General features: G+C 31.7%; 6 protein-coding genes and 3 long non-coding RNA genes across 25 annotated transcripts; 3 read left to right on the forward strand and 6 right to left on the reverse strand.

Annotated features, from left to right (window-relative positions):
- Positions 1–1,350: 1,350 nt before the first annotated feature.
- Positions 1,351–3,921, reverse strand: LOC139818334 (odorant receptor Or2-like). Of its 4 annotated transcripts, none has more exons than XM_071786956.1 (6): positions 3,458–3,916; positions 2,911–3,256; positions 2,401–2,637; positions 1,922–2,035; positions 1,622–1,777; positions 1,351–1,521 (listed from the first exon to the last, which is right to left on the reverse strand). In XM_071786956.1, exons 1-6 carry the CDS (start codon positions 3,712–3,714, stop codon positions 1,471–1,473), a joined length of 1,161 nt encoding a protein of 386 aa, XP_071643057.1. In that variant the 5' UTR covers positions 3,715–3,916; the 3' UTR covers positions 1,351–1,470. The 4 variants fall into 4 exon arrangements, with proteins under 4 accessions (XP_071643057.1, XP_071643061.1, XP_071643067.1 ...); XM_071786960.1 differs by lacking the exon at positions 1,351–1,521 and having other exon boundaries at positions 1,537–1,777; positions 3,458–3,602; positions 3,712–3,920; XM_071786966.1 differs by lacking the exon at positions 1,351–1,521 and having other exon boundaries at positions 1,537–1,777; positions 3,458–3,602; positions 3,776–3,914.
- A 1,055-nt stretch (positions 3,922–4,976) lies between these two features.
- On the forward strand, positions 4,977–7,362 carry LOC139818705 (uncharacterized). Its single transcript, XR_011733488.1, has 4 exons — positions 4,977–5,406; positions 6,055–6,173; positions 6,443–6,591; positions 7,040–7,362. It is a non-coding gene; the product is annotated as an uncharacterized lncRNA (long non-coding RNA).
- On the reverse strand, positions 5,444–9,665 carry LOC139818329 (odorant receptor 10-like). The gene is made up of 6 exons (XM_071786946.1): positions 8,503–9,665; positions 7,407–7,758; positions 6,906–7,142; positions 6,431–6,544; positions 6,131–6,286; positions 5,444–6,029 (listed from the first exon to the last, which is right to left on the reverse strand). Exons 1-6 carry the CDS (start codon positions 8,757–8,759, stop codon positions 5,979–5,981), a joined length of 1,167 nt encoding a protein of 388 aa, XP_071643047.1. The 5' UTR covers positions 8,760–9,665; the 3' UTR covers positions 5,444–5,978.
- A 439-nt stretch (positions 9,666–10,104) lies between these two features.
- Positions 10,105–13,141, reverse strand: LOC139818248 (odorant receptor Or2-like). 5 transcript variants are annotated; one of them, XM_071786867.1, is made up of 8 exons: positions 12,471–13,141; positions 12,304–12,345; positions 12,225–12,242; positions 11,630–11,975; positions 11,170–11,400; positions 10,817–10,930; positions 10,543–10,698; positions 10,105–10,404 (listed from the first exon to the last, which is right to left on the reverse strand). In XM_071786867.1, exons 1-8 carry the CDS (start codon positions 12,725–12,727, stop codon positions 10,354–10,356), a joined length of 1,215 nt encoding a protein of 404 aa, XP_071642968.1. In that variant the 5' UTR covers positions 12,728–13,141; the 3' UTR covers positions 10,105–10,353. The 5 variants fall into 5 exon arrangements, with proteins under 5 accessions (XP_071642968.1, XP_071642972.1, XP_071642978.1 ...); XM_071786871.1 differs by having other exon boundaries at positions 12,304–12,342; positions 12,471–13,136; XM_071786877.1 differs by lacking the exon at positions 12,225–12,242 and having other exon boundaries at positions 12,304–12,342; positions 12,471–13,134.
- Positions 13,142–13,826: 685 nt separating this feature from the next.
- Positions 13,827–17,256, reverse strand: LOC139818570 (odorant receptor 4-like). Of its 4 annotated transcripts, none has more exons than XM_071787319.1 (7): positions 15,977–17,255; positions 15,510–15,588; positions 15,246–15,368; positions 14,819–15,055; positions 14,537–14,650; positions 14,269–14,424; positions 13,827–14,021 (listed from the first exon to the last, which is right to left on the reverse strand). In XM_071787319.1, exons 1-7 carry the CDS (start codon positions 16,231–16,233, stop codon positions 13,971–13,973), a joined length of 1,017 nt encoding a protein of 338 aa, XP_071643420.1. In that variant the 5' UTR covers positions 16,234–17,255; the 3' UTR covers positions 13,827–13,970. The 4 variants fall into 4 exon arrangements, with proteins under 4 accessions (XP_071643420.1, XP_071643439.1, XP_071643412.1 ...); XM_071787338.1 differs by having other exon boundaries at positions 15,510–15,634; positions 15,977–16,107; XM_071787311.1 differs by having other exon boundaries at positions 15,246–15,588; positions 15,977–17,256.
- Positions 16,691–23,789, forward strand: LOC139818668 (uncharacterized). 3 transcript variants are annotated; one of them, XR_011733474.1, is made up of 2 exons: positions 16,691–16,830; positions 21,522–23,789. It is a non-coding gene; the product is annotated as an uncharacterized lncRNA (long non-coding RNA). The 3 variants fall into 3 exon arrangements; XR_011733473.1 differs by lacking the exon at positions 16,691–16,830 and adding an exon at positions 20,431–20,564; XR_011733472.1 differs by lacking the exon at positions 16,691–16,830 and adding an exon at positions 20,654–20,773.
- LOC139818179 (odorant receptor 4-like) lies at positions 17,231–20,626 on the reverse strand. 5 transcript variants are annotated; one of them, XM_071786781.1, is made up of 8 exons: positions 20,007–20,575; positions 19,817–19,922; positions 19,360–19,711; positions 18,412–18,657; positions 18,104–18,217; positions 17,838–17,915; positions 17,566–17,721; positions 17,231–17,334 (listed from the first exon to the last, which is right to left on the reverse strand). In XM_071786781.1, the coding sequence occupies exons 1-8, from the start codon at positions 20,071–20,073 to the stop codon at positions 17,284–17,286; spliced, it is 1,170 nt and encodes a 389-aa protein (XP_071642882.1). In that variant the 5' UTR covers positions 20,074–20,575; the 3' UTR covers positions 17,231–17,283. The 5 variants fall into 5 exon arrangements, with proteins under 5 accessions (XP_071642882.1, XP_071642877.1, XP_071642864.1 ...); XM_071786776.1 differs by having other exon boundaries at positions 19,438–19,711; positions 19,817–20,626; XM_071786763.1 differs by having other exon boundaries at positions 19,817–20,568.
- On the reverse strand, positions 23,691–27,505 carry LOC139818323 (odorant receptor 4-like). Its single transcript, XM_071786941.1, has 6 exons — positions 27,108–27,505; positions 26,648–26,999; positions 25,645–25,881; positions 24,814–24,927; positions 24,258–24,413; positions 23,691–24,032 (listed from the first exon to the last, which is right to left on the reverse strand). Exons 1-6 carry the CDS (start codon positions 27,362–27,364, stop codon positions 23,982–23,984), a joined length of 1,167 nt encoding a protein of 388 aa, XP_071643042.1. The 5' UTR covers positions 27,365–27,505; the 3' UTR covers positions 23,691–23,981.
- LOC139818682 (uncharacterized) lies at positions 24,043–24,443 on the forward strand. Its single transcript, XR_011733481.1, has 2 exons — positions 24,043–24,184; positions 24,260–24,443. It is a non-coding gene; the product is annotated as an uncharacterized lncRNA (long non-coding RNA).
- Positions 27,506–27,931: the final 426 nt, after the last annotated feature.

The following is a 27,931-nucleotide window of genomic DNA, read 5'->3' on the forward strand; positions in this document are numbered from 1 at the left end:
CCGATCTGTTTTAAATATGCAATGATTCGTGCAGACGTATCGTCATATGACGATGATGTGTGATGATTCATTATACCTATGAACCCTTAAAAAATCTCAAAATCTAAAGGGGAAGAATGAGTTCAACGCTACGGAAATTTATATTATTTTATTTCTAATAATTAGAATTCAAACAAATTTGTTTTTTGCATAGCGAAAAGTGTTTACGATATTCCTTAACTGTAAATATATCGATGATTTAAACATAAAAATAACAAATTTTATAAATATCTTGCATTATATTTAGAAAAATATGTCATATTACAATGTGTATTTTTGTAACTAGTAATATACGGATAACTTCTAAGTTTTCTGTGATTATTTAAAAATTATGGAACTGCTTATTGCATCGCCAACAGCATTGACAAATATGATCCCGAAGCATTCATAATCTGTAACAATGTTGTTTGCACTAGGAATTAATATTTATGCAAATGGAATATTACTATAACAAAAAGAGCGCTCATAAAGAAGAATACGGTCTAGTAAATACTGCTAGAATAGAAAAATAGAGCTGATTTTTTTTTCTTTACTTTTCTTACACTTATTGCAAATGATTTCAAGATGAGATTTATTAGCTGACCAGCTGTTAGCGTTAATTGCCTCTGGGATCTTAATATTATAAATAATAAAATCCGAAAATCTTTAGATTTTAAATTGTACCATCCGCAATTATACATGGCAAATTTGATCTTTCTACTCTATGAAAGCGGAAATAATAAAGACATTTATAATATTAGTTTAATAATAAAGTCTAATTATGCCTTATTTTATATAAAAAAAAATACATAAAGTGTCTCTATACTGTTATTAGTAATTTTATTGTTTACGTAATTATCTTTTATCGCTGACCTTATTGTTCAAATACTCTCCAGCGTAGCAAAATATAAATGCCTCCAGATTCGTTGTCGTATAGAATAAAAGACTTTTTATAATCTGTTCCATAGCATCAGCAGTACCATTACTCTGATTTTGTACATATGTTATATAAATCTGATGTGTTTCTGTATTATATGAAATATAATTGTATGACGCAGAAAACCTTTATTAGGAACTCTTTATTAAAATAATATTGATGCTAATTTGAATATTAATAATTTAATATTGGTAATTTAATATTGATGACAATTTGTGCATTCGTTATCATGTATCCAATATGCAAAGGGAGGAATTCTTTCGCGTAGGATATCTAATAAAATATTTTAATATTTTACCTTAAATTGTGCGAGAAAAAATCCATAATTTTTATGACACTTACGCAGAATCTGATTACATTGTAATGTATTGTAATTTTAGAGAGAACGATTTAGATTATTGTTCAATATTTATATTTGGAGAAATATACTGTATTACAACATGAATTTCTAGAACTACTGATATATGTATAATTCATAATTTTTTACTGTTGTTAAATAATCGATCATCTAGTATTTATCGCATCGCCAATAGCATTGACAGAAATGATCCCGAAGCATTTATGATCTAAAGAATTATTTTTGCGTTACAGAATTTAAAATCTCTGTTTTTAATATTGAAAAAATAGTTTTATCGTATAGATGGAGTTTCTATGTATAAATCTTACACTTGTAAAAGATTGCAAGGATAAATCCACCATCTTTCCAGCTGTAAGTGTCAACTGTTTTTGCGATATTAACATGATAAATAACAGGGCACGACTATCTTTAGTTTTCATGTCATACCACGCAGAGTTGTACGCCGCAAAACCAATTTCTTTGTTCTATAAAAATGGAAATAATAGAGAAATTTTTTATGTTTTGGTATTCTTTACAATATTTTTTTTTAATTAGATGAAATATTATTTATCATTAACAATTTACGACAATTATTAGTATTTTATTATAAATATTACTTTATTGCTAACCTTGTTTTTCAGGTATTCTCCAGCAAAGCAAAATATATACACTTCGAGATTTGTTATAGCGAAAAAGAAAAAAGATCTCACTATTTGCTTCGTCGCATTAGGGCTGCCGATTGTCTACGACATTGCATAACAACGATGTGCGAAAAATTATTAAATATAAAGTTAGTATATAATAAATATATAGTATACACGTATATTATTAAAAATAAAATATTTAATTATTATGTCATATTAGTTATTATATATTAGTTATTATATTATATTAGTTATTGTATTAATTGTTATATGCGTATATAAATTAATATTTCTTTAGGATACTTGCATGTATAAAATGTGAATAAAATTAATAAAAGCATAATTTAGATAGCTGAAGTAAAGTTGAATATTAAAGGGTAAATGGAGATTTAATATTATCATATTATTTGCAATTATATTAGAGAAATACTATATAAGTTTACATTTAAAATAATCTTACTCACTGTTACGACAAGGAAAGCTAGCGTACAGATCATTAACGTGTTTGACACAAATTGCACCAGCGCAATATATGTATAAAGGCTTTCTATATTCTTCGAAAAACATATAATCTTTTTGTGCTTTTCAATAATTTTAGTCGTTGCGGCAGCGAGTGATTCACCTTTACTCGCATTTCCGGAGGGTGTGAGCTGCGTTAACCAATAACGCAAAATATTGATTTGGCCGGCTGTATGTAAGGTCTAAAAATAAAGATCCTATTGCTTAGTTGCTTATGAAATAATCGAAATCCGTAACTGGTTTGTATTCAAGCGGTGCAAAAGGATGCGGAATGGTATTATTAAAATATACGGAAATAGTAAATCGGGTAACATAGATAATTTAGCCCAAATTTTAGATCTATTGTGCTGGGCTTTTAAAATGCATACAATATAGTTACTGTATAAATAAAATTTTAAAATTATTGTCAAATTAAGTTTTTGAGCTTGAATATCGTTTGTACATCCTCAACTTACCAGAATTAATAACAAGGAATTCGTTGTACCAGACGACCAGGCCATCATGAATATAAAACACAATTCTGTTAGTAAAATAAATCTATATGTGCGTTGTGTGTTTACATCGAAAGGAACTTCTATCTTAGTGAGGAAGATTAAGTCCGTCGTGTTACTGGTGACATCGACATTGGCCAGGATGACACCGATACTGAAGCTAACAACTGACATTGTATGAAGGATGAGGATAATTTTTGTAATACGTTCCGACGTTTTAGCTTTGCTTGCTGTCTTGCGCATGCTGATATCGTCATTAGCACAGTCACTCCAATCTTTCTTCATTATTGTTAGCACCTCGATAAATTTTCTGTGGATGATGGTGCTCACCTATTATATTATCGGTCTTAGAGTAATCTTAATTTTCACGCTGTAAACATTCATCTTTTTGGACATTTGTTATTTCCAAATGTCATATATGTAAACCAAACTTTCACATAATCCAACCAAAAAGTTTAATGGGATACTTTTGTAAATTGTTTCCAACTTTGTGTATATACACGTTACTTACGGCTGATTTAACCAAAGCACAAGGCACTTGAAAAGCACCTTGCCATTTGCCAAAACAACAGACAAGCAGTCCATAAAGTCCCAAAGTGTGGCAGAATGCATATGTATCACAACGTAACGGTAGCAACAGCACTGAGCGATTATCACTGAAACGATGAAAAACATTCTCCAGAATAGAGCGGATGATGCGCCTGGCCAAGCACCGCTCAAAGTGAGCATAAATTTTATCGTGCCATCAAGCGGATTTTGACGAACCATAATTTTCTATCTCTTTTTATTCTTGCTTATTCGTACAAGTAAATTTGTCAATGTGACGTACAGCAGAATAAAATGCTTCAGTGAAGCAAAAGATATATGTTCCAATGCTCAAATTTGTATCTGTCTTTCGATGGACAGTCCGATGAATTATAGTTTATATTTCGATGGAAACTATACATCACAGAATATCTGCCTAAGACTGGGAAACAGAGAGAAATCTAAAAGATCATAATACAAATACAACCTGCAGCAACTGATCAATGAAAGATGTTCATTAAATATTTGTATCGTGCTGCGTGCACAGGCCGCAAATATATTTGTCGTCATTTTTCGCAAGTTTGTTGCAAGATAAGGGAAGAAAGCACGTTTCGCTTTTCCCTCTCTTGAATACTAGCAATACAACCGTAAAATTATCTACTTGAATATGCAATGATTCATGTGGAGATAAATATGGCTATGTATATCCGATGGTCAGTCATGTACGACCCTTCAGGAAAGTTTTGAAATTTAGAGGCTATAGATAATTAGAAGAAAGAAGGACGTGTGGGAAAACTTCACATTCGGTTGCTTGTAGTATAATTCCAAGTGTTTGTAATATTTTGTTATTAGCAATTCATGCTTTAGCAATGTAACAATAATTTTATAAATGCACGAATTTCTGTGTGAAAGTGAAGCAATTTATCACATTTCTAATAAATCAGGACTAATGGAGCGCAAAGATAGGATATATATATATATATATATATATATATATATATATGTATATATATATATATATACATCAATAATTAAACTATAAATAAGAATAAGATTTTAAAAAGTAATTAAAATAATTTTAATTAACGCACTCACTTTACTTACTGCTGAGTTATCCAGAACGCAACGAATTGAGCAATTGCTTTTACGTGTGCCAAGAAGCTGCATAAGCAATCCACCAAGTTAAAAAAATTCTGCGAATTTAAATGTGTCGAAAAATAAAGATAGTGACAGAATTCAATAAACGCTATTGTAACAATCCGGAACAATCTAGTAATTAAAATGATTAATTTGTGTGGGCTAACGCCGAACTAGGGGAGCATAAGAAACACTATGCGATTAATCGTGCTCTTACGAGTTATATATTATAGTCATTTATATCTCTTTTTACACTCGATTCTGTCCAAACAAGTGCATTAGGAAATATCTAACGAAGTTAGGATTTTTTAAGAGAAAAAATTAAAATGAATACGCTATCGCTGTTCCTCTTAACAACAGAGGTGTATTTCCCAATTACAGCGATGATTTATATCATTAGATACCTGTGTAAAGACTAGTGCGTCGTGGGAGTTGTTCAAACGTGTACCGTCGGCAAATCGACCAATGAAAGTTGCTCATAAAATATTTTTATTGTGCGTGCAGATCTCAAATGCACCCGTCGCGTTTTCCTTACAATTTTGTGGGAAAGAGGGAACAGATAAGATGTTTTTCGCCCGCCTTTGGTACCGACAGTATAGCCACAATGCAGCCATGAAGTGCGCATATATTAAATACATATAATGATACCTGCGGAAAAATACGTGTATTATTGTCTCACGAAGAGGACGTCTTCGATTTTTGTCCATCACGGCATCACAACTTTTCATAGAAATCGCTCACTGGGCAGCAAACGGATGATAAAGTCCCAGAAGAAGCAATAATCAGTGCTACAATGCTGTATGTTGATATAACTTATGTTGATTTTATTGTTAGTATTACATCGCGTTAATTCACGATAGTAATGTCACGCGGTGAATGTCAATTTTTGAAACTCTATTACTCTGATTTTGTACAGATGTTATATAAATCTGATGTGTTTCTGTATTATATGAAATATAATTGTATGACGCAGAAAATCTTTATTAGGAACTCTCTATTAAAATAATATTGATGCTAATTTGAATATTAATAATTTAATATTGGTAATTTAATATTGATGATAATTTGTGCATTCGTTATCATGCATGTATCCAATATGCAAAGGAAGGAATTCTTTCGCATAGGATACCTAATAAAGTATTTTAATATTTTACCTTAAATTGTGCGAGAAAAAATCCATGATTTTTATTACACTTACGCAGAATCTGATTACATTGTAATGTATTGTAATTTTAGAGAGAACGATTCAGATTATTGTTTAATATTTATATTTGGAGAAATATACTGTATTACAACATGAATTTCTAGAACTGATACATGGATAATTCTCATAATTTTTTACTGCTGTTAAATAATCAATCATTTAGTATTTATCGCATCGCCAATAGCATCGACAGAAATGATCCCGAAGCATTTATGATCTAAAAAATTATTTTTGCGTTACAGAATTCAAAATCTCTGTGTTTAATATTAAAAAAGAATGTTTTATCGTATAGATAGAGTTTTTATATATAAATCTTACACTTGTAAAAGATTGCAAGGATAAATCCATCATCTTCCCAGCTGTAAGTGTCAATTGTTTTTGCGATCTTAACATGATAAATAACAGGACACGACTATCTTTAGTTTTCATGTCATACCACGCAGAGTTGTACGCCGCAAAACCAATTTCTTTGCTCTATAAAGATGGAAATAATAGAGAAATTTTTGATGTTTTGATATTCTTCACAATATTTTTTTTAATTAGATGAAATATTATTTATCATTAACAATTTACAATAATTATTAGTACCTTATTATAAATATTACTTTATTGGCTAACCTTGTTTTTCAGACATTCTCCAGCAAAGCAGAATATATACGCTTCGAGATTTGTTATAACGAAAAAGAAAGAAGATCTCACTATTTGCTTTGTCGCATCAGGACTACCGATTGTCTACGACATAGCATAACAACGATGTGCGAAAAATTATTAATTATAAAGTTAGTATATAATTAATATATAGTATACAAGTATATTAATAAAAATAATATATTTAATTATTATATTATACTAGTTATCTATTAGTTATCATATTATACTAGTTATTGTATTAATTGTTATATGTATATAAATTAATAACTCTTTAGAATACTTGTATATAATAAAATGTAAATAAAATTAATAAAAGTATAATTTAGATAGCTGAATTAAAGTTAAATATTAAAGAGTAAATGGAGATTTAATATTATCATATTGTTTGCAATTATATTAGAGAAATACTATATAAGTTTACATTTAAAATCATCTTACTCACTGTTACGACAAGGAAAGCTAGCGCACAGATCATTAACATGTTTGACACAAATAGCAGCAGCGCAATATGTGTATAAAGGCTTTCTATATTCTTCGAAAAACATATAATTTTTTTGTGCTTTTCAATAATTTTAGTCGTTGCAGCAGCGAGTGATTCACCTTCACTCGCATTTCCGGAGGGTGTGAGCTGCGTTAACCAATAACGCAAAATATCGATTTGGCCAGCTGTATGTAAGGTCTGAAAATAAAGATCCCGTTGCTTATGAAATAATCGACATCCGTAACTGGTTTGTATTCAAGCGGTGCAAAAAGATGCGGAATGGTATTATTAAAATACACGGAAATAGTAAATCGGGTGACATAGATAATTTAGCTCAAATTTTAGATCTATCGTGCTGGGCTTTTAATGCATACAATGTAGTTACTGCATAAATAAAATTTTAAAATTATTGTTCAAATTATGTTCTTGAGCTTGAATATCGTTTGTACATCCTCAACTTACCAGAGTTAATAACAAGGAATTCGTTGTACCAGCCGACCAGGCGTACATGAATAACATACACACTTCTGTTAGTAAAATAAATCTATATGTGTGTTGCGTGTTTACATCGAAAGGAACTTCTATCTTAGTGATAGTGAGGAAGATTAATTCCGTCGTGTTACTGGTGACATCGACATTGGCCAGGATGACACCGATACTGACTCCAACAACTGACAATGTATGAAGGATGAGGATAATTTTTGTAATACGTCCTGACGTTTTAGCTTTGCTTGCTGTCTTGCGCATGCTGATATCGTCATTATCACAGTCACTCCAATCCTTCTTCATTATTGTTAGCACCTCGATAAATTTTCTGTGGATGATGGTGCTCACCGATTATATTGTCGATCTTAAAGTAATCTTAATTTTCACACTGTGAACACTCATCTTTTTGGACATTTATTATTTCCAAAAGTCATACAGTCAGTTAAGTAAGAGCGTGTACAGCATAACTGGCAGTTAGATTTGAAATATCGCCCTAATTTTTGCGTGAGTCGATGGATGGAACTTTTTTTGTCCTGGATGCTTTGTCACGAAAGATTCAGTTGGTGTTGGAATTCTTGCCTGAGAAAATAATTCCGTTATTTACTTGAGAATATGGATTGACTGTTTTTTTTTAAGTAAGAGCGTGTACAGCATATCTGGCAGTTGGTTTTGAAATATCGCCCTAATTTTTGCGTGAGTCGATAGATGGAACCTTTGTCCTGGATGCTTTGTCACGAAGGACTTAGTTGGCGTTGAATTCTTGCCTGAGAAATACGTAAACCGCCATGAGTGCCGCATTTAGTCGAAACCATATGCCTCGAAGATGCCAGGCAATTATTGACGCCGGTGACTGGACACATTATTGATGGAAAAGCATTTTTTTTCTGATGGAGTACAACAAACCCATGTATTTAAAAATTATTTAAAATAAATTTTTCTACACTTTAACTTGTACACGCTCTTACTTAACAGATTGTATATGTAAACCAAACTTTCACATATTCCAACCAGAAAGTTTAATGGGATACTTTTATAAATTGTTTTTAACTTTGTGTATATACACGTTACTTACGACTGATTTAACCAAAGCACAAGGCACTTAAAAAACACCTTGCAATCTGCCAAAGGAAGAGACAAGCAGTCCATATAGTCCCAAAGTGTGGCAGAATGCATATGTATTACAACGTAACGGTAGCGACAACACTGAAAGGTTATCATCGAAACGATGAAAAACATTCTACAGAATAGAGCGGATGATGCGCCTGGCCAAGCACCGCTCAAAGTGAGCATAAATTTCATCGTGCCATCGAGCGGATTCTGACGAACCATAATTTTTTATCTCTTTTTATTCTCGCTTATTCGTACAAGTAAATTTGTCAATGTGACATGTAGCAGAATAAACTGCTTGGAATTACTACAAGCAACCGAATGTAAAGTTTCCCTACACGTCCTTCTTTCTTCCAATTATCTAGTCTCTAGATTTCAAAACTTTCCTGAAGGGTCGCCGACATGACCATCGGATATACATAGCTATATCTATCTCCACATGAATCATTACATATTCAAGTAGATAAAATGTTTCAGTGAAGCAAAAGAAATATGCTCCAATGCTCAAATATGTATCTGTCTTTCGATGGACAGTCCGATGAATTATAGTTTATATCTCGGTAGAAACTATACATCACAGAATATCTGCCTAAGACTGGGAAACAGAGAGAAATCTAAAAGATTATAATACAAATACAACCTGCAGCAACTGATCAATGAAAGATGTTCATTAAATATTTTTATCGTGCCGCGTGCACAGGCCGCAAATATATTTGTTGTCATTTTTCGCAAGTTTGTTGCAAGATAAGGGAAGAAAGCACGTTTTGCTTTTCTTTTTCTTGAATACTAGCAATACAACCGCAAAATTATCTACTTGAATATGCAATGATTCATGTGGAGATAGATATGGCTATGTATATCCGATGGTCAGTCATGTCCGCGACCCTTCAGGAAAGTTTTGAAATTTAGAGACTAGATAATATAATTGGAAGGAAGAAGGACGTGTGGGGAAACTTCACATTCGGTTGCTTGTAGTAATTCCAAGTGTTTGTAATATTTTGTTATTAGCAATTCTTGCTTTAGCAATGTAACAATAATTTTATAAATGCATGAGTTACTGTGTGAAAGTGAAGCAATTTATCACAATTCTAATAAATCAGGACTAGTGGAGCGCAAAGATAGGATATATATATATATATATATATATATATATATATATATATATATATATATATGTTTTGGCGTATATTACAGATTATTTTGTATAAAGACAATAAATCAAATAATTATGTCGTGTTAATCACAAAAAATCATCATAAATACAGGTATTAAAAAATAGGTTTTTTAAATGTCTACAGATCAATTTTACAATTTTACAAAAATTGACTAAATATTTTTATTCTGTTGCATGTACGATACATTCGTCATTTTTGTTGTCTGAGGGGAAGAAAATGGGGTCATTCTCCCCTCGCTTGAGCGTTAGTCATACAACCGCAGATCTGTTTTAAATATGTAATGATTCGTGCAGACATATCGTCATATGACGATGATGTGTAATTATTCATTATGCCTACGACCTCTTAAAAAATCTTAAAATCTAAAGGGGAAGAATGAGTTTAACGCTACGGAAATTTATATTATTTTATTTCTAATAATTAGAATTGAAACAAATTTGTTTGTTGCATATAGCGAAAAGTGTTTACGATATTTCTTAACTGTAAATATTATCGATGATTTAAACAGAAAAATATGAAATTTTATAATTATCTTGTATTATATTTAGAAAAATATGTTATATTACAATGTGTATTTTTGTAACTAGTGATTTACGAATAACTTCAAGTTTTCTGGGATTATTTAAAAATTATGGAACTGCTTATTGCATCGCCAACAGCATTGACAAATATGATCCCGAAGCATTCATGATCTAAAACAATATTGCCTCTTATTTTAAAAATCAATATTTTTAATTTTAATAAGTAAATATATGTGCTTTTTTGTCCTTCATTTTTCTCTTCATCTTTAAAGGCGAGAAGTTTATGTATATAAATACTATAAATCTTACGCTTGTAAATGATGCTAAGGAGAGATCCATCATCTTTCCTACTGTGAGTGTCAGCTGTTTCTGCGATCTTAATATGACAAATAACAGAAGACGACTTTCTGTACATTTTAAATCGTACCATTCACAGTTATATGCCGCGACACCAATTTCTTTGCTCTATGAAAATGGAAATAAAACAATTTATAGTATTCTTTTTAATTTTATGCGAGATGAAAGAAACAATTATATACTCGCAATGTTTTATTATTGTGATAAATATTGTCTTGTCACTAACCTTATTGTTCAAATATTCTCCAGCGTAGCAAAATATAAATGCTTCAAGATTTGTTATAGTAAAAAATAAAAATGATTTCATTATTTGTTCTACCGCATTGGAACTACCGATTGCCTGCAATATTGTGATAAAATAATGTGCGAGTTATATTAAATATAAATAACTACATATCTATAACTTTTTATTATGATATGTATAATAAAAAGTGAGCGAATTTATAAACGAGAAAAACTTGAACAGATGTAACATGTAATAGAATATTAAAAAATAAATAAATTTATATCTAATAATATTATATTATTAGCAACTACTTGAAGAATTACAATAATTTTGTATTCAATGCTATTACTCACTGTTACTATAACGAAACCTAGCGAGCATATCATTATCGTGTTTGACACAAACTGAAGCAATGCGATATATGAATAAAGACTTTCAATGTTTTTTGAAAAACTGATAATTTTTTGGTGTTTTTGAATAATTTTACTCGTAGTCATAGCAATTGATTCGCCCTCGTTTTTACGAGACACAAGTTGCGTCAGCCGGTGACGCATAATTTCGATTTGGCCAGCCGTATGTAAAGTCTGAAAATAAAAATACAATTACATGTGAAATTAATTATAATTCACGAATGAGATTAATATTTAAGCAGTGCATCAGATAAACTTACAACGTGCCAAATAATATAATTAAAATCAATATAAATAAAAAAATTTGTGAACCATATATTTAATTTTTAAATGCATACTATTATTTTTAATTAGATACAGCCTCATGAGGCTGTATGAAGTGGAGAATGGAATCTCATCTTACCAATGTTAATAATAAAGAGTTTGTTATACCAGCCGCCCATCCACAAAGAATCATAAGCAAAAATTCTGCGATTAAAATGATTCTGTATGTGGACTGCGTGTTTATGTCGAAAGGAATTTCTAGCTTATTGATTAAAGGTAATTCTTTTGTAGTGTCAGTGACATCGGCATCGGCCAGGATGATACCGATGCAATATGCAACAATTGTCACCGTGTGAAGGGTGACGACCGCATTTGCAATACGATCCGATATTTTCGCTTTGCGTGCTATCTCGCGCATACTAATGTCATTATTAGTGCAATCGCTCCAGTCTTCCGTCATCACTGCCAAGATTTCGATGAGTTTTCTGTGGATGATTATTTTCATTAATCGTAAGATAATCTTAAAGATAATCTTAATTATCGTCACGTAAATTGGTCTCTTTAAAGATTTGTTATCTTTAAATATTACAAACTAATTGTCCATGCTTTTTATTCACCAACAATCTTTGCTCATAAATTTATTAATATGATTAAAATATATATTGACGGTAAAAATGAAAAGTACGATGCAATTGTATTTTTAAGTGAGAGAGCGCTTTACAATATTTTCTCACCTGAAATCGGTCGAATCGCTATGTGATGTACATTGTATTAAAAAAGAAAGTTTTGTGGCTAATATAATATATTACTCACAATTCTACTTTTGAGAAGAAAGCTATTGTACAAATAAATCTTCTGAAAAATTATGGTTCTGGAGTTACAGCATCTTTCGTTGGAGCTTTGATATGAGTGCATATTAATCGTAACATTTTTTTCCGAATGTTTCTAAACGTTATAATAAATTATATTATATTACTTACCGCTGATTTAACCAAAACACAATGAATTTGATAATTATTTTGGAATACGCAAGGAAGCTGGACAGACAGTCCATCAAATCCAAGATTTCGGCAGAATATACGTGTGTCAGAAAATAACGATAGTGGCAGAATAAAGTAACTGTCAAAGAAACGACCCAAAATATTCTGCAGAGCAGAACGTACGGTGTACCCGGCCAAATACCACACATAGTGAGCATAAACCTCAACGTGCGGTTAAGCGTACTTTTACGAGCCATAATTTCTTATTTCTTTTTGTCCTCCGTTGTTTACAGCAAATCCATCAAGATGTGTATAACAGAACAAAAATCCTCCGGGGTAAAAGAAAGATAGAAGAAATATATTCTGATCAATTAGCGCGCGTTTCGATGACAGTTCTACGTGTATTATAGAATATCTGCGTGAAGAAAACTAGATATTCTAAGAAATCAGCAAGTTCAACCTTCGGCAATTGATCGCAATTGGAAGTTGCTCATTAAATATTTTTATCCCGCCGAGCGTATAGATCGCGAATACATTTTGTCGTGGTTTTTCATGAATTTAATGTAAGAAACGGAAAGATAGATGAGGTCTTTTTCCCCTCTCTTTTGTGCGCCGGTACAAGCTACAATCGCGAATTGTCCCCTTTAAATATGCAACGATACATGCGGACGTAGATACGGCGATGTATATCCGACGGTCAGTCGTAACCACGGTGCTTCAGGAAAGTTTTAATCTCTAGAGGATGAAGAGCCGGGTATAACTATGTGCAACACTACAAACTTTACATTGCTTCATTTGTAATAGCTGAAAGTGGGTTTGTGTTGTAGAAATATTGGTACTGATGAAACACATAATTTGGATTTGAACAAATGCACGGATTTGTACCCGAAAATGTACGTGAAATGATGGATTACATGTAAATCATCAGAATTTACGTAGATGAATATTTAAACAGATTAAATATTATATTGCTGTTAAATTGTATTAAGACTTTCTATATTGTATTTTCTATATGTATGTGCAAATTAATTTTTAGCGTTACATTTTTGCATAACGAGTGTTGTATATATTTAGTTATTTAATTGTTTTATTCAGTATTCTTAGTCAATTTAATAAAAAAGTATGCAAATATGTATAAAGCTGACATGGAAAATATAAAAGTTATATCAGGCTGCCATATACTCTTTGTTAATTTAATTTTAATTATTAACGTTGTGGATATGTAGTATTATAAAATTTTATGATTCCTGGGAAATGAGGATTTATTAAGGTGTTGTGACAACATAAAGAATGACATATCTTTTTATATTATCTGTAAATGATTATTATTTTAAGGTATCTAAATCATTACTATTTTAGACTATATTTTACTAGGCCATTTTTATATTATGAAAATATATATTGTACTATATTTTCTATCATGTTTCTATCACTGAAGATATATTTACATGATATACGCTTCAGGACTATTGTATAAAAATCTTCAAATATATGATGTGTTTATTGCATAGCCAGCAATACTGACAAATATGATCCCGAAGCTTTCATTATCTATAATAAAGTATGAACTTTTTGTATTATATATAAAAATTAATATTTTAAAGGATTATAATTTTGTTATCAGGAAAAATTCATTTTGAACATTGCTATAAGAAATTTACAAACTTAACGGATTGGTATAGAAGAATTGTAATATATATAGACAAAAGGTAAATTTTATGTAAAAAATATCTTGATACAAATATTATGTATACAATTATTGTCCAAAATTATTTTGTGTGTTGCGTATGAATCTTACACTTGTAAAAGATTCTAAGGAGAGATCCATTATTTTTCCGACTGTAAGTGTCAATTGCTTCTGCGCTCTTAATATCACGAATATCAAATTACGACTGTTTTTAGGTTTCATTTCGTACCAAGTGGAATTGTACGCCGCATTTCCGATGGCTTTGCTCTAGAAAGGTGGAGATAGTTAAGGGATCGTCATGACGCGCGATGTCCTCTAACTCGAAAAATTCAAATAACCGCGTTATTGACCATCATATAATTATTGTCCCGTGTCTAACCTTGTTTTTTAAATATTCTCCTGCGTAACAAAATATGAACGCTTCGAGATTCGTTACGGTGTAAAATAAAAGAGACCGCACTATGTGCTCCGTTGCGTCGGGACTACCAATTGCCTACAATATCGAAACAGCAATAATTATATCTTTAAAATTAAACATAAACGTCTATGTTAGTCTGATGCATGTAACAAGGTGCAAAGAATTTATTTTATAACAAAAAAGCACGGCTAAGTTTATGGAATGTAATGTTCACTATGCGTAATACTTAATGTCTTCACTCGCCGTTACAATAAGAAACCCCAAGGAGCAAATCAGCACGGTGTTCAATGTGAATTGCACTAACGCGATGTATGTATATAGATCCTCAATGTATTCCGAAAAGTTAATGATTCGTTGATGCTTGCGAATGATTTTAGTCGTCGCAACGGCGACAGATTCAGATCTTTCTTCACTTCCTCTCGGTACGAGCTCGGTTAACCAACAGCGCAGAATATCCATCTGACCACCTACGTGTAAAGTCTGAAATATAAGAATTGCACGTTGTGTTTATTCAAATTGATCGAAATTCGAAATGATATACGTTTAAACAGCAAGAAAAAAATATTGTTTTGAAATCATTAATTGGTTGAGATATTAATTGACAATTATTTTTATAATTACCAACTTGTATCATTTATGACAAGTGTATTTCGCACGCATTGCAACTTACCAAAGTTAAGAGCAGGGCGTTCAGTAGACCCGTACCACAGCCGGACATAATGAGATGCACGAATTGCATGCCCAATAGCGTTTTATACATGCGTTTTGTATTTATGTCGACAGGAAGCTCCACCTTTAAGAGAAGAGGTAATTCGGACTGACTGGTGACGTCGACGTCGGCCAAGAAAATGCCGATACTGTACGCAACGATGGTCAACGTGTGAAGAGTGAACATCGCGTTAGTAATACGGTTTGCTAATTTAGCTTTGTATACCGTTTCGCGCATGTTAATGTCGCTGCCAGCGCAATCATTCCAATCTTCTGCCATCATCGTCAAGATCTCGATGAATTTTCTAGGAATTATTTGGTATCGTGAATTATTCCATTATTCCACCGCGGCTGTGGAAGAAACTATAATACATAGGAGCTTATGTATTTAGAGAAGTATATTACAAAATACTCATATAGTTGTATTAATATATCTATATATTTTTGTCTTAATTTTTTTAAACGATATTTTATTTTTTTTATTTTTTTACATTCGGGAGAAGAAAAATAGGTGAACACACTTATCGACAAACTTAAGACAGAAAGTAAATATTTGTGAATGGTTAAATATTTTATTTATCTATACGTATATATTGATTATAAATATAGACCATATTGACAGAAAATGATGGAATAATTTTTTAGTAATACACGTACAAATCATTTATATATTATGTAGTACATATTACTTACCGCTCATTAAGCCAAAATATAATCAACTTAATCGAAAATTTTACTTGCGTTAAAAAACTACTGAAACAGTCCATCAAGTCAAAAAGATCGTTAGAATGCAAATGCATTAAAAGGTAACGGTAGTGGCAAATTTCATCTGTTGCTAACGCGATAATCCAATATGTCCTGCAAATCATAATACACGATGTGCCTGGCCATATACCGCATAAAGTGAGCATTAATTTTAACGTGCGATTAATTGTGCTTTTACGCGTCATATTCCCTTAGTTCTTTTTCGTTCTCGCGCTTCTTGCGCGAAGGAAAGTATTGATTTAAACGCAACAGGACAAACGCTCTTTCAGGAAGGTAAAATAACTCTGTTTTCTCTTTCTATTTTTCTCTCTTTGTCACTCAATGCATTTGCCAATGAAGACTCGATGTGTATTGTAGAATATCTGCATAAAGACTGGGAAGTCCTACAATGTAATCAAATGGGCGCTCTCTACCATGATCGGCCAATGAGAGTATCTCATTAAATATTTTTATCGTGCCGCATGCAGCCCTCGCTCGCGCACGCTTACCGTAGCTTCTCGCAACATTGATACAAGAAGAGGGAGAACACGTAGGGTCATCTCTCCTTCCCTTGGACGTCGATGATGTAATCGTGTATTTAAATATGCAATGATTCGTGCGAACGCGAACGTGGCGACGTACACGTCCGTCAGTCATATTTCAGCGCACTCCGGAAAAGTTTTCAAGTTCATGCGCTGGAGTAGCGGAAAAGCAACGAAGAAACCCCTCCAAGTGTTACGAAAATCTCGCATGTATGGCAGTTTGCAGCGCATTAGTGCAGGATAACATTTATATTTATAGTGGTAATATTTATAAAAAATCAACAAGTGCATAGATGCATAAACAAAAATGCATAGTGTGTAGAATGTGTTTACATGCGCAGAAATATATTTGAAGAGTTCAGAAATTGTGTCCTACAGAAGCTATAGAAGTACATATAATTTTTCTCACACTAGCAAGAAGAATATCATGACTTCAATGTTAAAATTTTCTGTTTATAGTTAGTAACTACGTATATAATGTTGATGTCTAGAAGTAAAAATTTAAAAAATATTTATGTGTGTGTATTGTGTATGTGTATATAAACGTACATCCTACATACATACATACATACATATACATATATATACGATAATAAATGTATACGTATGTATATACTGTCCCAATATGTTTTCTAAATTAGAGAAATCAACAGATATGATCTTGGTTCGTTACTTGACGACTATTATTTAGGAAAGATATACATTACGGCGCGCTTATTTCATTGCCAGCAGTACCGATAAATACGATCCCGAAGCTTTCATGATCTACAAAAATGTTGTCCTCATTAGCGATAAAAAACAAAACATATGTGAAAAAATTTATATCCTAGAAAGATTTACTTTAAACGATAATAATCATTCGCTATGTACAAATGTATGTTAAATACCAGAAATATTATTGTAGGTAACAGAAACATAGGTAACTGTGTCATTACATTTAAAAGTTTCAATTAATTAAGATGTTTTTTTTTTATAATTATTATGTACGTATCTTACAGTTGTGAAGTATTCTAAGGAGAGGACAGCCATCTTGCCCGCTGTAAACTGCAATTGCCTTTGCGATCTTAAAATTATAAACAATAGAACCCGCCTATCTTTAGCTTTCATATCGTACCAAGCGGAATTGTACGCTGCGTTTCCGATCGCTTTGCTCTATGAAAATAAAATTAATAACAGAAAGAATTTTATAGTATTGCTCTTTATAATATTAGTTTTAATAACAAACACACACGGAAAGAACGGTTTTGTTGAAGTATTTTAAAATTTACCTTGATACAAAACTGAAAATAATTTTGTTGCACCATCAAAATAATTATAGTAGGTCGCTGATCAGTGTGATGATAATACTGTAAAAAATTTTGGCATTTTAGCAATCAGTTGAGTGCTCTACATAATTATTTTGATGGTGCAACAAAATTATTTTCAGTTCTGTATCAAGATAAATTTTTAGATACTTCAGCAAAACCGTTCTTTCCGTGCAGGGAATATCTACATGTCTCTTTTATTATTATCATGGTAATCTTCTGTTGCTAACCTTATTACTCAGATATTCTCCAGCGAAGCAAAATACAAATGCTTCAAGGCTTGTTACAACGTAAAATAAAAGAGACCTCGTTATTTGTTCACTGGCGTCGGGGCTTCCGATTGCCTACAATGTTGGAACATAATTGAAAATGAACACATTTATGCATGAATAATGTTGTAAATAAAAATAATAAATTAATTAAAATGATACAGGTATGTATATATAATAGAGATTAATGCATAAAAAGTTAACTCATGTAATTGACTCTAAAATGGAATATATATTTTTACATTTAAAATTATAACAAGTTTACTCACGGTTACAACGAGAAATCCTAATGAGCAAATCATCACCGTATTTGATATGAATTGCACCAAAGCGATATATGAATAGAGATTTTCAATGTTCTCTGAGAGGTAAATAATTTTTTGATGCTTCCGAACAATCTTCGTAATGACAGTAACGAATGAGTCATGCCGGTCATGCGTTTTCTCGATATCTTTAGATCCAACTTCTCCCAACCAGCAAATCAGGATGTTTATTTGACTGCCCACGTGTAGAGTCTATAAATCAAACGTGATTACAATTGCTTACTTTACATATAAAGACTAGGAGTGTTATAAGAAATAATTTTTACAAAATGCACATTGGCGAATTAGAATCTGTGATATACGTATTTAATTTTTCTCGAATTTACAGTCTAAAATTTTCTTGTGTCACCAAGATTTGATTATTATTTCAATGTATAAAAGTAACATACAACAGTTATGTTATTTTTTTCTTAAAATTTTCATGTGTTACATTTATGTCAACGTGATAACATAACACTTTATATATATCATTTAGAAATTAAATATTATTTTGTGTTTTTTTAACACAATTATTTAAAAAAATTAACACGTCTTAAAGTTATTTTAACACATAAACAAAAGTTAACCGTAAATTTTCAAATAATCGTAAACTTTGATATACAAAATAAATAAATTTACTAAAATTAAATGTTTTTATTACACATAATTTAAATAAAATAATTAATATCATGTGTTAATATAACTTGAAAAATAAAGTCAAAAGAACAAATATAAATGTAAAGTATAGTGTCAATTAATTAACATTTCTAATTTGTCAACAAGTAACACATGATAAATGAGTCATTTTAACTTAAAATTTAGAGTGAACTTTCTCAGACATGTAAAAAATGTTAAAATTACGTTTTATTTTTTACTGGGTATATATTGCATATAATACTTGTTTATGCAGGTTACCAGAGTTAGAAACAACGCGTTGAATAAACCGGCGCTCCAACTGCACACTACTACGGAAAAGAATTGCGTAGCTAATACCAGTCTGTACTTGCGTTGCGTGTCTATAACGAAGGGGTATTCCATTTTAAAAATGAGAGGCAGTTCAACCGTTCGATCGGTGACGTCGACATCGATCGACGCCTGGAAAATGCCAATGACGTATGCAAGCGTGGCCATTGTCTGAAGAATAATTATTCCATTGCCAATACGACTCGATAGTTTCGCTTTTTTTGCCGTTTCGCGCAACTCGACGCCAGTGTTATCGCAATCATTCCAGTCTTCTGCCGTCATCGTCAAGATTTCGAAAAATTTTCTACAAACGATCAAGTATTTCGAGATAGCTAATGCATATTCTCAGAATGTTATTATCCTTTTCTTTACAAAGTTCTAATGGTTAAATTTATTAAGTGTCTCTTACCGCTGCTTCAACCAGAAAATGAAGAGCTTAGAGAACAGTTTTATAAACGCCAAGAAGCTAGTCAAACAATCCATCAAGTCGAAAAGGTTATGGAAACGAAAATGCACTACGAGGTAGTGGCAATGACAGAATTCAGTAATTCCTACCATTATCATCCAAAACACTCTGTAAAGTACTACGCATGATATACCTGGCCAGTAACCGAACATGATCAGCATGAGTTGTACTGTGCGATTGATCGTACGTCTACTCGTCATAATCTTTTTCTCTAATATTGTTTATGTACAAGCCGGGGCATCAAATTCTACTATTATAGAAACACTCTCGTCGAAGTATAAGAAACATATGCTCTCGCTCAAATGATATTCTCCAACCACAGTTTGATGTGCGTTGTGGAAAATTTGCGTAAGAACTGAAAAATTCTAGGGGCATTGTGAAGTAAATACCTCCGTTAAGCAATTGATCAATAGCAGTTGCTCATTAAATATTTTTATTCTGCTGTGTGCACCCTAAGAAGAAATAACCTTTTGCAATTTAAAAAAAAAGAGAGCGAACAAAGTGGTCTTGCGTTTCCTCCGCTGACAATGCACTCGTGAATAATTTGCTTAAATATGTAATGATCTATACGCGGCGATGTGCGTACATCCAGTGCGTATATCAAGTCACATACAGCGATATTTGAAAAAGTTTTAAGATCTAAAGAACAGAAAAGAGATTCTCCAGGGGAAAAGCTAAAGGAAATGACAAGGTAATTGCGCAACAAACAGTGCACGAAATGTTATTAAACTGTTATAATGTCTTAACTTCTTAGAATTTCTTTCATGTGAGTCGCTCACTGCGCATTTGCGCGACTTATTTGCTTTAATAATTTAGAGTACCATATGAAACATTGTGGACCGTACGCGATTGCGTACTAAAATTATATTTGCCCATAGGTCTCGGTAAAATGTATGAGATGTAAGGCATAGAGCAAATGAAAAAATAAAATTATTAAAAATGACGTATATATATATATATATATATATATATATATAATATTCTTTTCTGTGAAGTACTTTTAATACCTTTGTATCAAATTATAACTGTTATACATCTCATCACTGATAAAGCCAGAAAATAATAAATTAAAAAAAATTGGTTAAATGTTGCACTTAATTGTCATACATTAGAAAAATCGATCGCGTGTATGAGTGCATAATAAAATATCGATAATGAAAAAAGTGGCCAACATAGTAATCTAAATCAGTCTACAGAATGAAGTGTACAGTGAGTCCGGCAATATTGCAAAAATAAGAAGCGGAAATTCTATAGATCGATCGATGGTGTTCTATACTTTTTTTGTTTTTACCTTCTTATATCCGTTCACTGACCTTTTCTTTAAAAAATGTATTATATATATTATTCGTGTTACTAAAGTGTCAAATGTTATTAAATTGCGGAAAGCTGATCGATAATTGTGTCTATCAAATTGATTAAAATTTGATTATTTTATAATTACCAATTAATATCGTCTGAAAACAATAATCGTTTTCTCGCTGTTTATAAGTGTATCATTTATGACGAGTGCATTTCGCATGCATTGCAACTTACCAAAGTTAAGAGCAAGACGTTCAGTAGACCCGTTCCACAATCAGACATAATCAGATGCACGAATTGCATTGTCAATAGCGTTTTATACATGCGTTTTGTGTTTATGTGTCGACAGGAAGCTCCAAATTTAAGAGAAGAGGTAATTCGGATTGACTGGCAACGTCGACGTCAGGCAAAAGGATGCCAATACTATACGCAAAGATCGTCAACGTGTATAAAGTGAACATCTCATTAGTGATACGGTCTGCTAATTTGGCTAGTATGCGCAATTGTTCCAATCTTCTGCCATCATCGTCAAGATCTTGATGAATTTTCTAGAAATTATTTATTGGTATTATAAATAATTCCACCATCTGTAGAGGCGGTAATACACAGAAGTTGTGAGATACAGAAGCTTATATATTACAAAGCATTTTTATAGTTAAATTAACATTTATATATTTTTGTTATTAATTTCTTTAAACAATATTTTATTTTTGTTATTCCCATATATTCAAAAGAATTAAAAAAGGTATGCACTTATCGACAAAATTTTTAAAAATAGCAAATATTTTTAAATGTTTAAATGTTTTCTTATCTATATATATATTATTTATAATATAGATGCACTAAATATATAGAAGATATCGACAGAGAATTATGTTGAGTATCGTTTAGGTATTCGTGGAATTTGGTTTTAACATTTTTTTTTTATTAAGCGGTATCCATAATTAATGTAGAGAATCTAAGCCGATTTTTAGTATTTTTTGAATTTAAAAAAAAAAACCTAAATTTGAGAGTTATAGCTTGCTAAAGTTTCTTTGATGACGGCAACTTCAAAAGATATGACGTCATTTCTTATATAAAGTATGACGTCACAGCACACTTTCGTGTACTATATTTCCTTCAATTTAGAAGAGATTGCAAAAATTCAAAAAATTTACAAAGAAAGTATGCCATGATTTATCAGACCGCTTAATAAAAAAAATTCATGTTAAAACCGAATTATTGTTGTTATTAATACATATGCAAATTATATATATATATATATATATATATATATATATATATATATATATATATATATTAAAAATAGCGTTACCATTCATTCAGCAAGAATGTAATCAATTTAATCGTAAATTTTATTTGCGTTAAAAATTTACTAAAACGCTACATCAAATTAAAAAGATCGTTAGAGTTTATATGCATTAAAAGATAATGGTAATTCATCTCGTGCTAACGTGATAATCCTTTACGCTCTGCAGATCATAATACGTGACGTGCCTGATCATATATCGCACAGAGTGAACATAAAATGTAACGTGTGATTACCCAAGGAGAACAGAAATGTCAAAATGATATTAATTTAACGTCATATTGACCAGTAAATGTCGAAGATTTGGTCGATATGATGTTAAATTGGCATCATTTTGACTTTTCTGTTTTTCTTAGGTAATCGTACTTCTACGCGTCGTAATTATAATTTATTTCTCTTTTGCTCTCTTTTTTAAGCGAGGGATAGTATTGATTTATACCTAACAGGACAAACGCTCTTTCAGGAAGGTGAAAGAACTGTGGTTTTTTTTTCTTTCTTTCTTTGTCACTCAACGTATTTGCCAATGAGGACTTTTGATGTGTATTCTGAACTGGAATATCTACATAAAGACAGGGAAGTCCTACGAGATCATCAAATGGACGCTGCCTACCAGGATCGACCAATGGAAGTATCTCATTAATTTTTTTTTCGCGTCATATGCAGCCCTCGCTTGTGTACGCACCATAACTTCTCGCAACATTGATACAAGAAGAGGGAGAACACGTAGGGTCATCTCTCCTTCCCTTGGACGTCGATGATGTAATCGTGTATTTAAATATGCAATGATTCGTGCGAACGCGAACGTGGCGACGTACACGTTCGACGTTCAGTCATATTTCAGCGCACTCCGGAAAAGTTTTCAAGTTCATGCGCTGGAGTAGCGGAGAAGCAGCGGAGAAACCCAAGTGTTACAAAAATCTCGCATGCATGGCAGTTTGCAGCGCATTGGTGCAGGATAATATTTATATTTATAGTGGTAATATTTATATAAAATCAACTAGTGCGTAGAATGCATAGGCAAAAATGCATATGTGTAGAATGTGTTCATATGCGCAGAAATATATTTGAAGAGTACAGAAATTGTGTCCTACAGAAGCTATAGAAATACATATAATTTTTCTTAAACTAGCAAGAAGAATGTCATGACTTCTATGTTACAATTTTCTGTTTATAGTTATTAACTATGTATATTACGTTGATGTCTAGAAGTATAGATTTAAAAAATATTTGTGTGTGTGTGTGTGTGTGTGTGTGTGTGTGTGTGTGTGTGTGTGTGTGTGTGTGTGTGTGTGTGTGTGTGTGTGTGTACATGTACGTACATCCTACACACATACAGACATATATATACATATATACAATAATATATGTATACGTATGTATATATGTATATGCGTATGTATATACTGTGTCCTAATATGTTTTCTTAATTAGAAAAATCAACAGATATGATCTTGTTTACTTGATGACTAATATTTAGGAAAGATATACATTACGGCACGCTTATTTCATTGCCAGCAGTACCGATAAATACGATCCCGAAGCCTTTATGATCTACAAAAATGTTGCCCCGGTTAGCGATAAAGAACAACATATGTGAAAAAATTTATATACTAGAAAGATTTACTTCAAACGATAATAATTATTCGCTATATACAAATGTATGTTAAATACCAGAAATATTATGGTAGATAACAGAAACATAGGTAATTATGTCATTGCACTTAAAAGTTTTAATTAAGATGTTTTCTTTTTATAATTATTTTGTACGTATCTTACAGTTGTGAAGTATTCTAAGGAGAGAACAGCCATCTTGCCCGCTGTAAACTGCAATTGTCTTTGCGATCTTAAAATTATAAATAATAGAACCCGCCTATCTTTAGCTTTCATATCATACCAAGCGGAATTGTACGCTGCGTTTCCGATCGCTTTGCTCTATGAAAATAAAATTAATAACAGAAAGAATTCTATAGTATTGCACTTTATAATATTAGTTCTAACAACAAACACACACGGAAAGAACGGTTTTGCTGAATTGTCTAAAACTTTAGCTTAATACAGAAACTGTGGATGGAACTGAAAATAATTTTGTTGCACTATCAAAATAATTATAGTAGGTCGCTGATCAGTATGATGATAATACTGTAAAAAATTTTGGCATTTTAGCAATCAGTTTGAGTGCTCTACATAATTATTTTGATGGTGCAACAAAATTATTTTCAGTTCTGTATCAAGCTAAATTTTTAGATACTTCAGCAAAACCGTTTTTTCCGTGCAGGGAATATATACATGTCTCTTTTATTATTATCACATTAATCTTTTTTTCGTTGCTAACCTTATTGCTTAGATATTCTCCAGAGAAGCAAAATATAAACGCTTCGAGATTTGTTACAGCGTAAAATAAAAGAGACCTCACTATTTTTACACTGGCATTGGGACTTCCGATTGCCTGCAATGTTAAAACAGAATTGAAAATGAACATATTTACGCATGAAAAGTTAAAAATGAAATTAATAAATTTATTAAAATGATATATGTATACATATATATATATATATATATATATATATATATATATATATATATATATATATATATATATATATATATGTAGGTCTAGAGGTATGTTCCGGGACTGTTTACGTTTTTTGAAATGTACAGTCCTGGAATATAACGCATATATATGTAATCAGATTCAAAAAATTGTCCCGAAACGTGCCGTAGGACATGAATTTTTTCCAGGACAGTCCTGGAAACTGCCAAATGTCCTGGAATATACCGATGTAAAAAATAAAAGTCCCGGAACATACTTCCGGACCTACATATATATATAATCGAGATTAATGCATGAAAAGTTAACTCATGTAATTGACTCTAAAATGGAATAGGGGGAGTCCGGGAGACTTGACCATAGAGGAGAGTTGAACCACTTCAAATATCTCGTTCAAATTTTGAACAAAGAGCTCAATCCGAGCACGTTAAAACACGTTTGTCTCAATCACAGTCGAAACGCACTACCAAGCGTCATGTTGTCACGTGCTCGGATTGAGCTCTTTGTTCAAAATTTAAACGAGATATTTGAAGTGGTTCAATTCTCCTCTATGGTCAAGTCTCCCGGACTCCCCCTACATATTTTTATATTTAAAATTATAATAAGTTTACTCACGGTTACAACAAGAAATCCTATTGAGCAAATCATCACCGTATTTGATAAGAATTGCACCAAAGCGATATATGAATAGAGATTTTCAATGTTCTCTGAGAGGTTAATGATTTTTTGATGTTTCCGAACAATCTTCGTAATGACAGTAACGAATGAGTCATGTGTTTTCTCGTTATCTTTAGATCCAACTTCTTTCAACCAGCAAATCAGGATGTTTATTTGACTGCCCACGTGTAGAGTCTATTAAATCAAACGTGATTACAATTGTTTACTTTACCTATAAAGACCAGGAATGTTATAAGAAATAATTTTTAAAAAATGCACATTGGCGAATTGGAATCTGATATACGTATTTAATTTTTCTTGAATTTACAGTCTGACATTTATATAGATAATTTGTTGTGTTATTATTTATGAATATAATTACACAGTAAAAAATCGTGTGTACATAGCGGTCCATATGTTAAAATTTTCTTGTGTCACCAAGATTTGATTATAATTATTATTTCAATATAAAAATGACATACAACAGCTATGTTATTTTTTCTTTAACATTTTCGTGTGTTACATTTAACACTATGTCATTTAAAAATTAAATATTATTTTGAGTTTTTTTAACACAATTACTTTAAAAAATCAACACGTCTTAAAGTTATTTTAACACATAAACAAAAGTTAAACGTAAATTTTTAAGTAATCGTAAACTTTGACATACAAAATAATTAAATTTACTAAAATTAAATGTTTCTATTACACATAATTTAAATAAAATAATTAATATCATGTGTTAATATAACTTAAAAAATAAAGTCGAAAGAACAAATATAAATGTAAAGTATAGTGTTAATTAATTAACACTTCTAATTTGTTAACAAGTAACACATGATGAATGAGTCATTTTAACTTAAAATTTAGAGTGGACTTGCATTCATGTAAAAAATGTTAAAATTATGTTTTATTTTTTACTGTGTATATATTGCATATAATACTTGTTTATGCAGGTTACCAGAGTTAGAAACAACGCATTGAATAAACCAGTGCTCCAACTGCACACTGCTACGGAAAGGAGTTGCGTAGCTAATACCAGTCTGTACTTGCGTTGCGTGTCTATAACGAAGGGGTATTCCATTTTAAAAATGAGAGGCAGTTCAAGCGTTCGATCGGTGACGTCGACATGGAACGACGCCAGGAGAATGCCAATGACGTATGCAGACGTGGTTATTGTCTGAAGAATAATTAATCCATTGCTAATACGACTCGATAGTTTCGCTTTCCTTGCCGTTTCGCGCAACTCAATGCCAGTGTTATCGCAATCATTCCAGTCTTCTGCCATCATCGTCAAGATTTCAAGAAATTTTCTACAAACGATCAAATATTTTGAGATAGCTACTCCATATTTTCAGAATGTTATTATCTTTTTTTTTTTTACAAAGTTCTAATGGTTTAATTTATTAAATGTCTCTTACCGCTGTTTCAACCAGAGAGTGAAGAGTCTAGTGAACAGTTTTATAACCGCCAAGAAGCTACTCACACAATCCATCAAGTTGAAAAGGTTATGCAAACGAAAATGCATTACAAAGTACAGGCAATGACCGAATTCAGTAATTCCTATAATTATCATCCAAAACACTCTGTTGAGTAGTGCGCATGATATACCTGGCCAGTAACCGAACATGATCAGCATGAGTTGTAGCGTGCGATTGATCGTACGTCTACTCGTCATAATTTTTTTTTTAGTATTGTCTATGTACAAGCCCGGGCACCAAATTCTATTAGAAACACTCTCGTGGAAGTATAAGAAACATATGCTCTCGCTCAAATGATATTCTCCAACCACAGTTTGATGTGTGTTGTGGAAAATTTGCGTAAAGACTGAAAAATTCTAGGGGCATTGTGAAGTAAATATCTCCGTTAAGCAACTGATCAATAGCAGTTGCTCATTAAATATTTTTATTCTGCTGTGTGCACCTTAAGAAGAAATAGCTATTTGCAATTTAAAAAAAAAAGGAGAGCGAACAGAGTGGTCTTGCGTTTTCTCCGCTGACAATGCACTCGTGAATAATTTGCTTAAATATGTAATGATCTATACGTGGCGATGTGCGTATATCCAGTGCGTATATCAAGTCACATCCAGTGATAATTGAAAAAGTTTTAAGATCTAGAGAACAGAAAAGAGATTCTCGAGGGGAAAAGCTAAAGGAAATGGCCAGGTAATTGCGCAATACACCGTGCACAAAATGTCATTAAACTGTTATAATGTCTTAACTTCTTAGAATTTCTTTAATGTGAG

Source organism: Temnothorax longispinosus, chromosome 1 (assembly GCF_030848805.1).
Source record: "Temnothorax longispinosus isolate EJ_2023e chromosome 1, Tlon_JGU_v1, whole genome shotgun sequence".
NCBI lineage: Eukaryota > Metazoa > Arthropoda > Insecta > Hymenoptera > Formicidae > Temnothorax > Temnothorax longispinosus.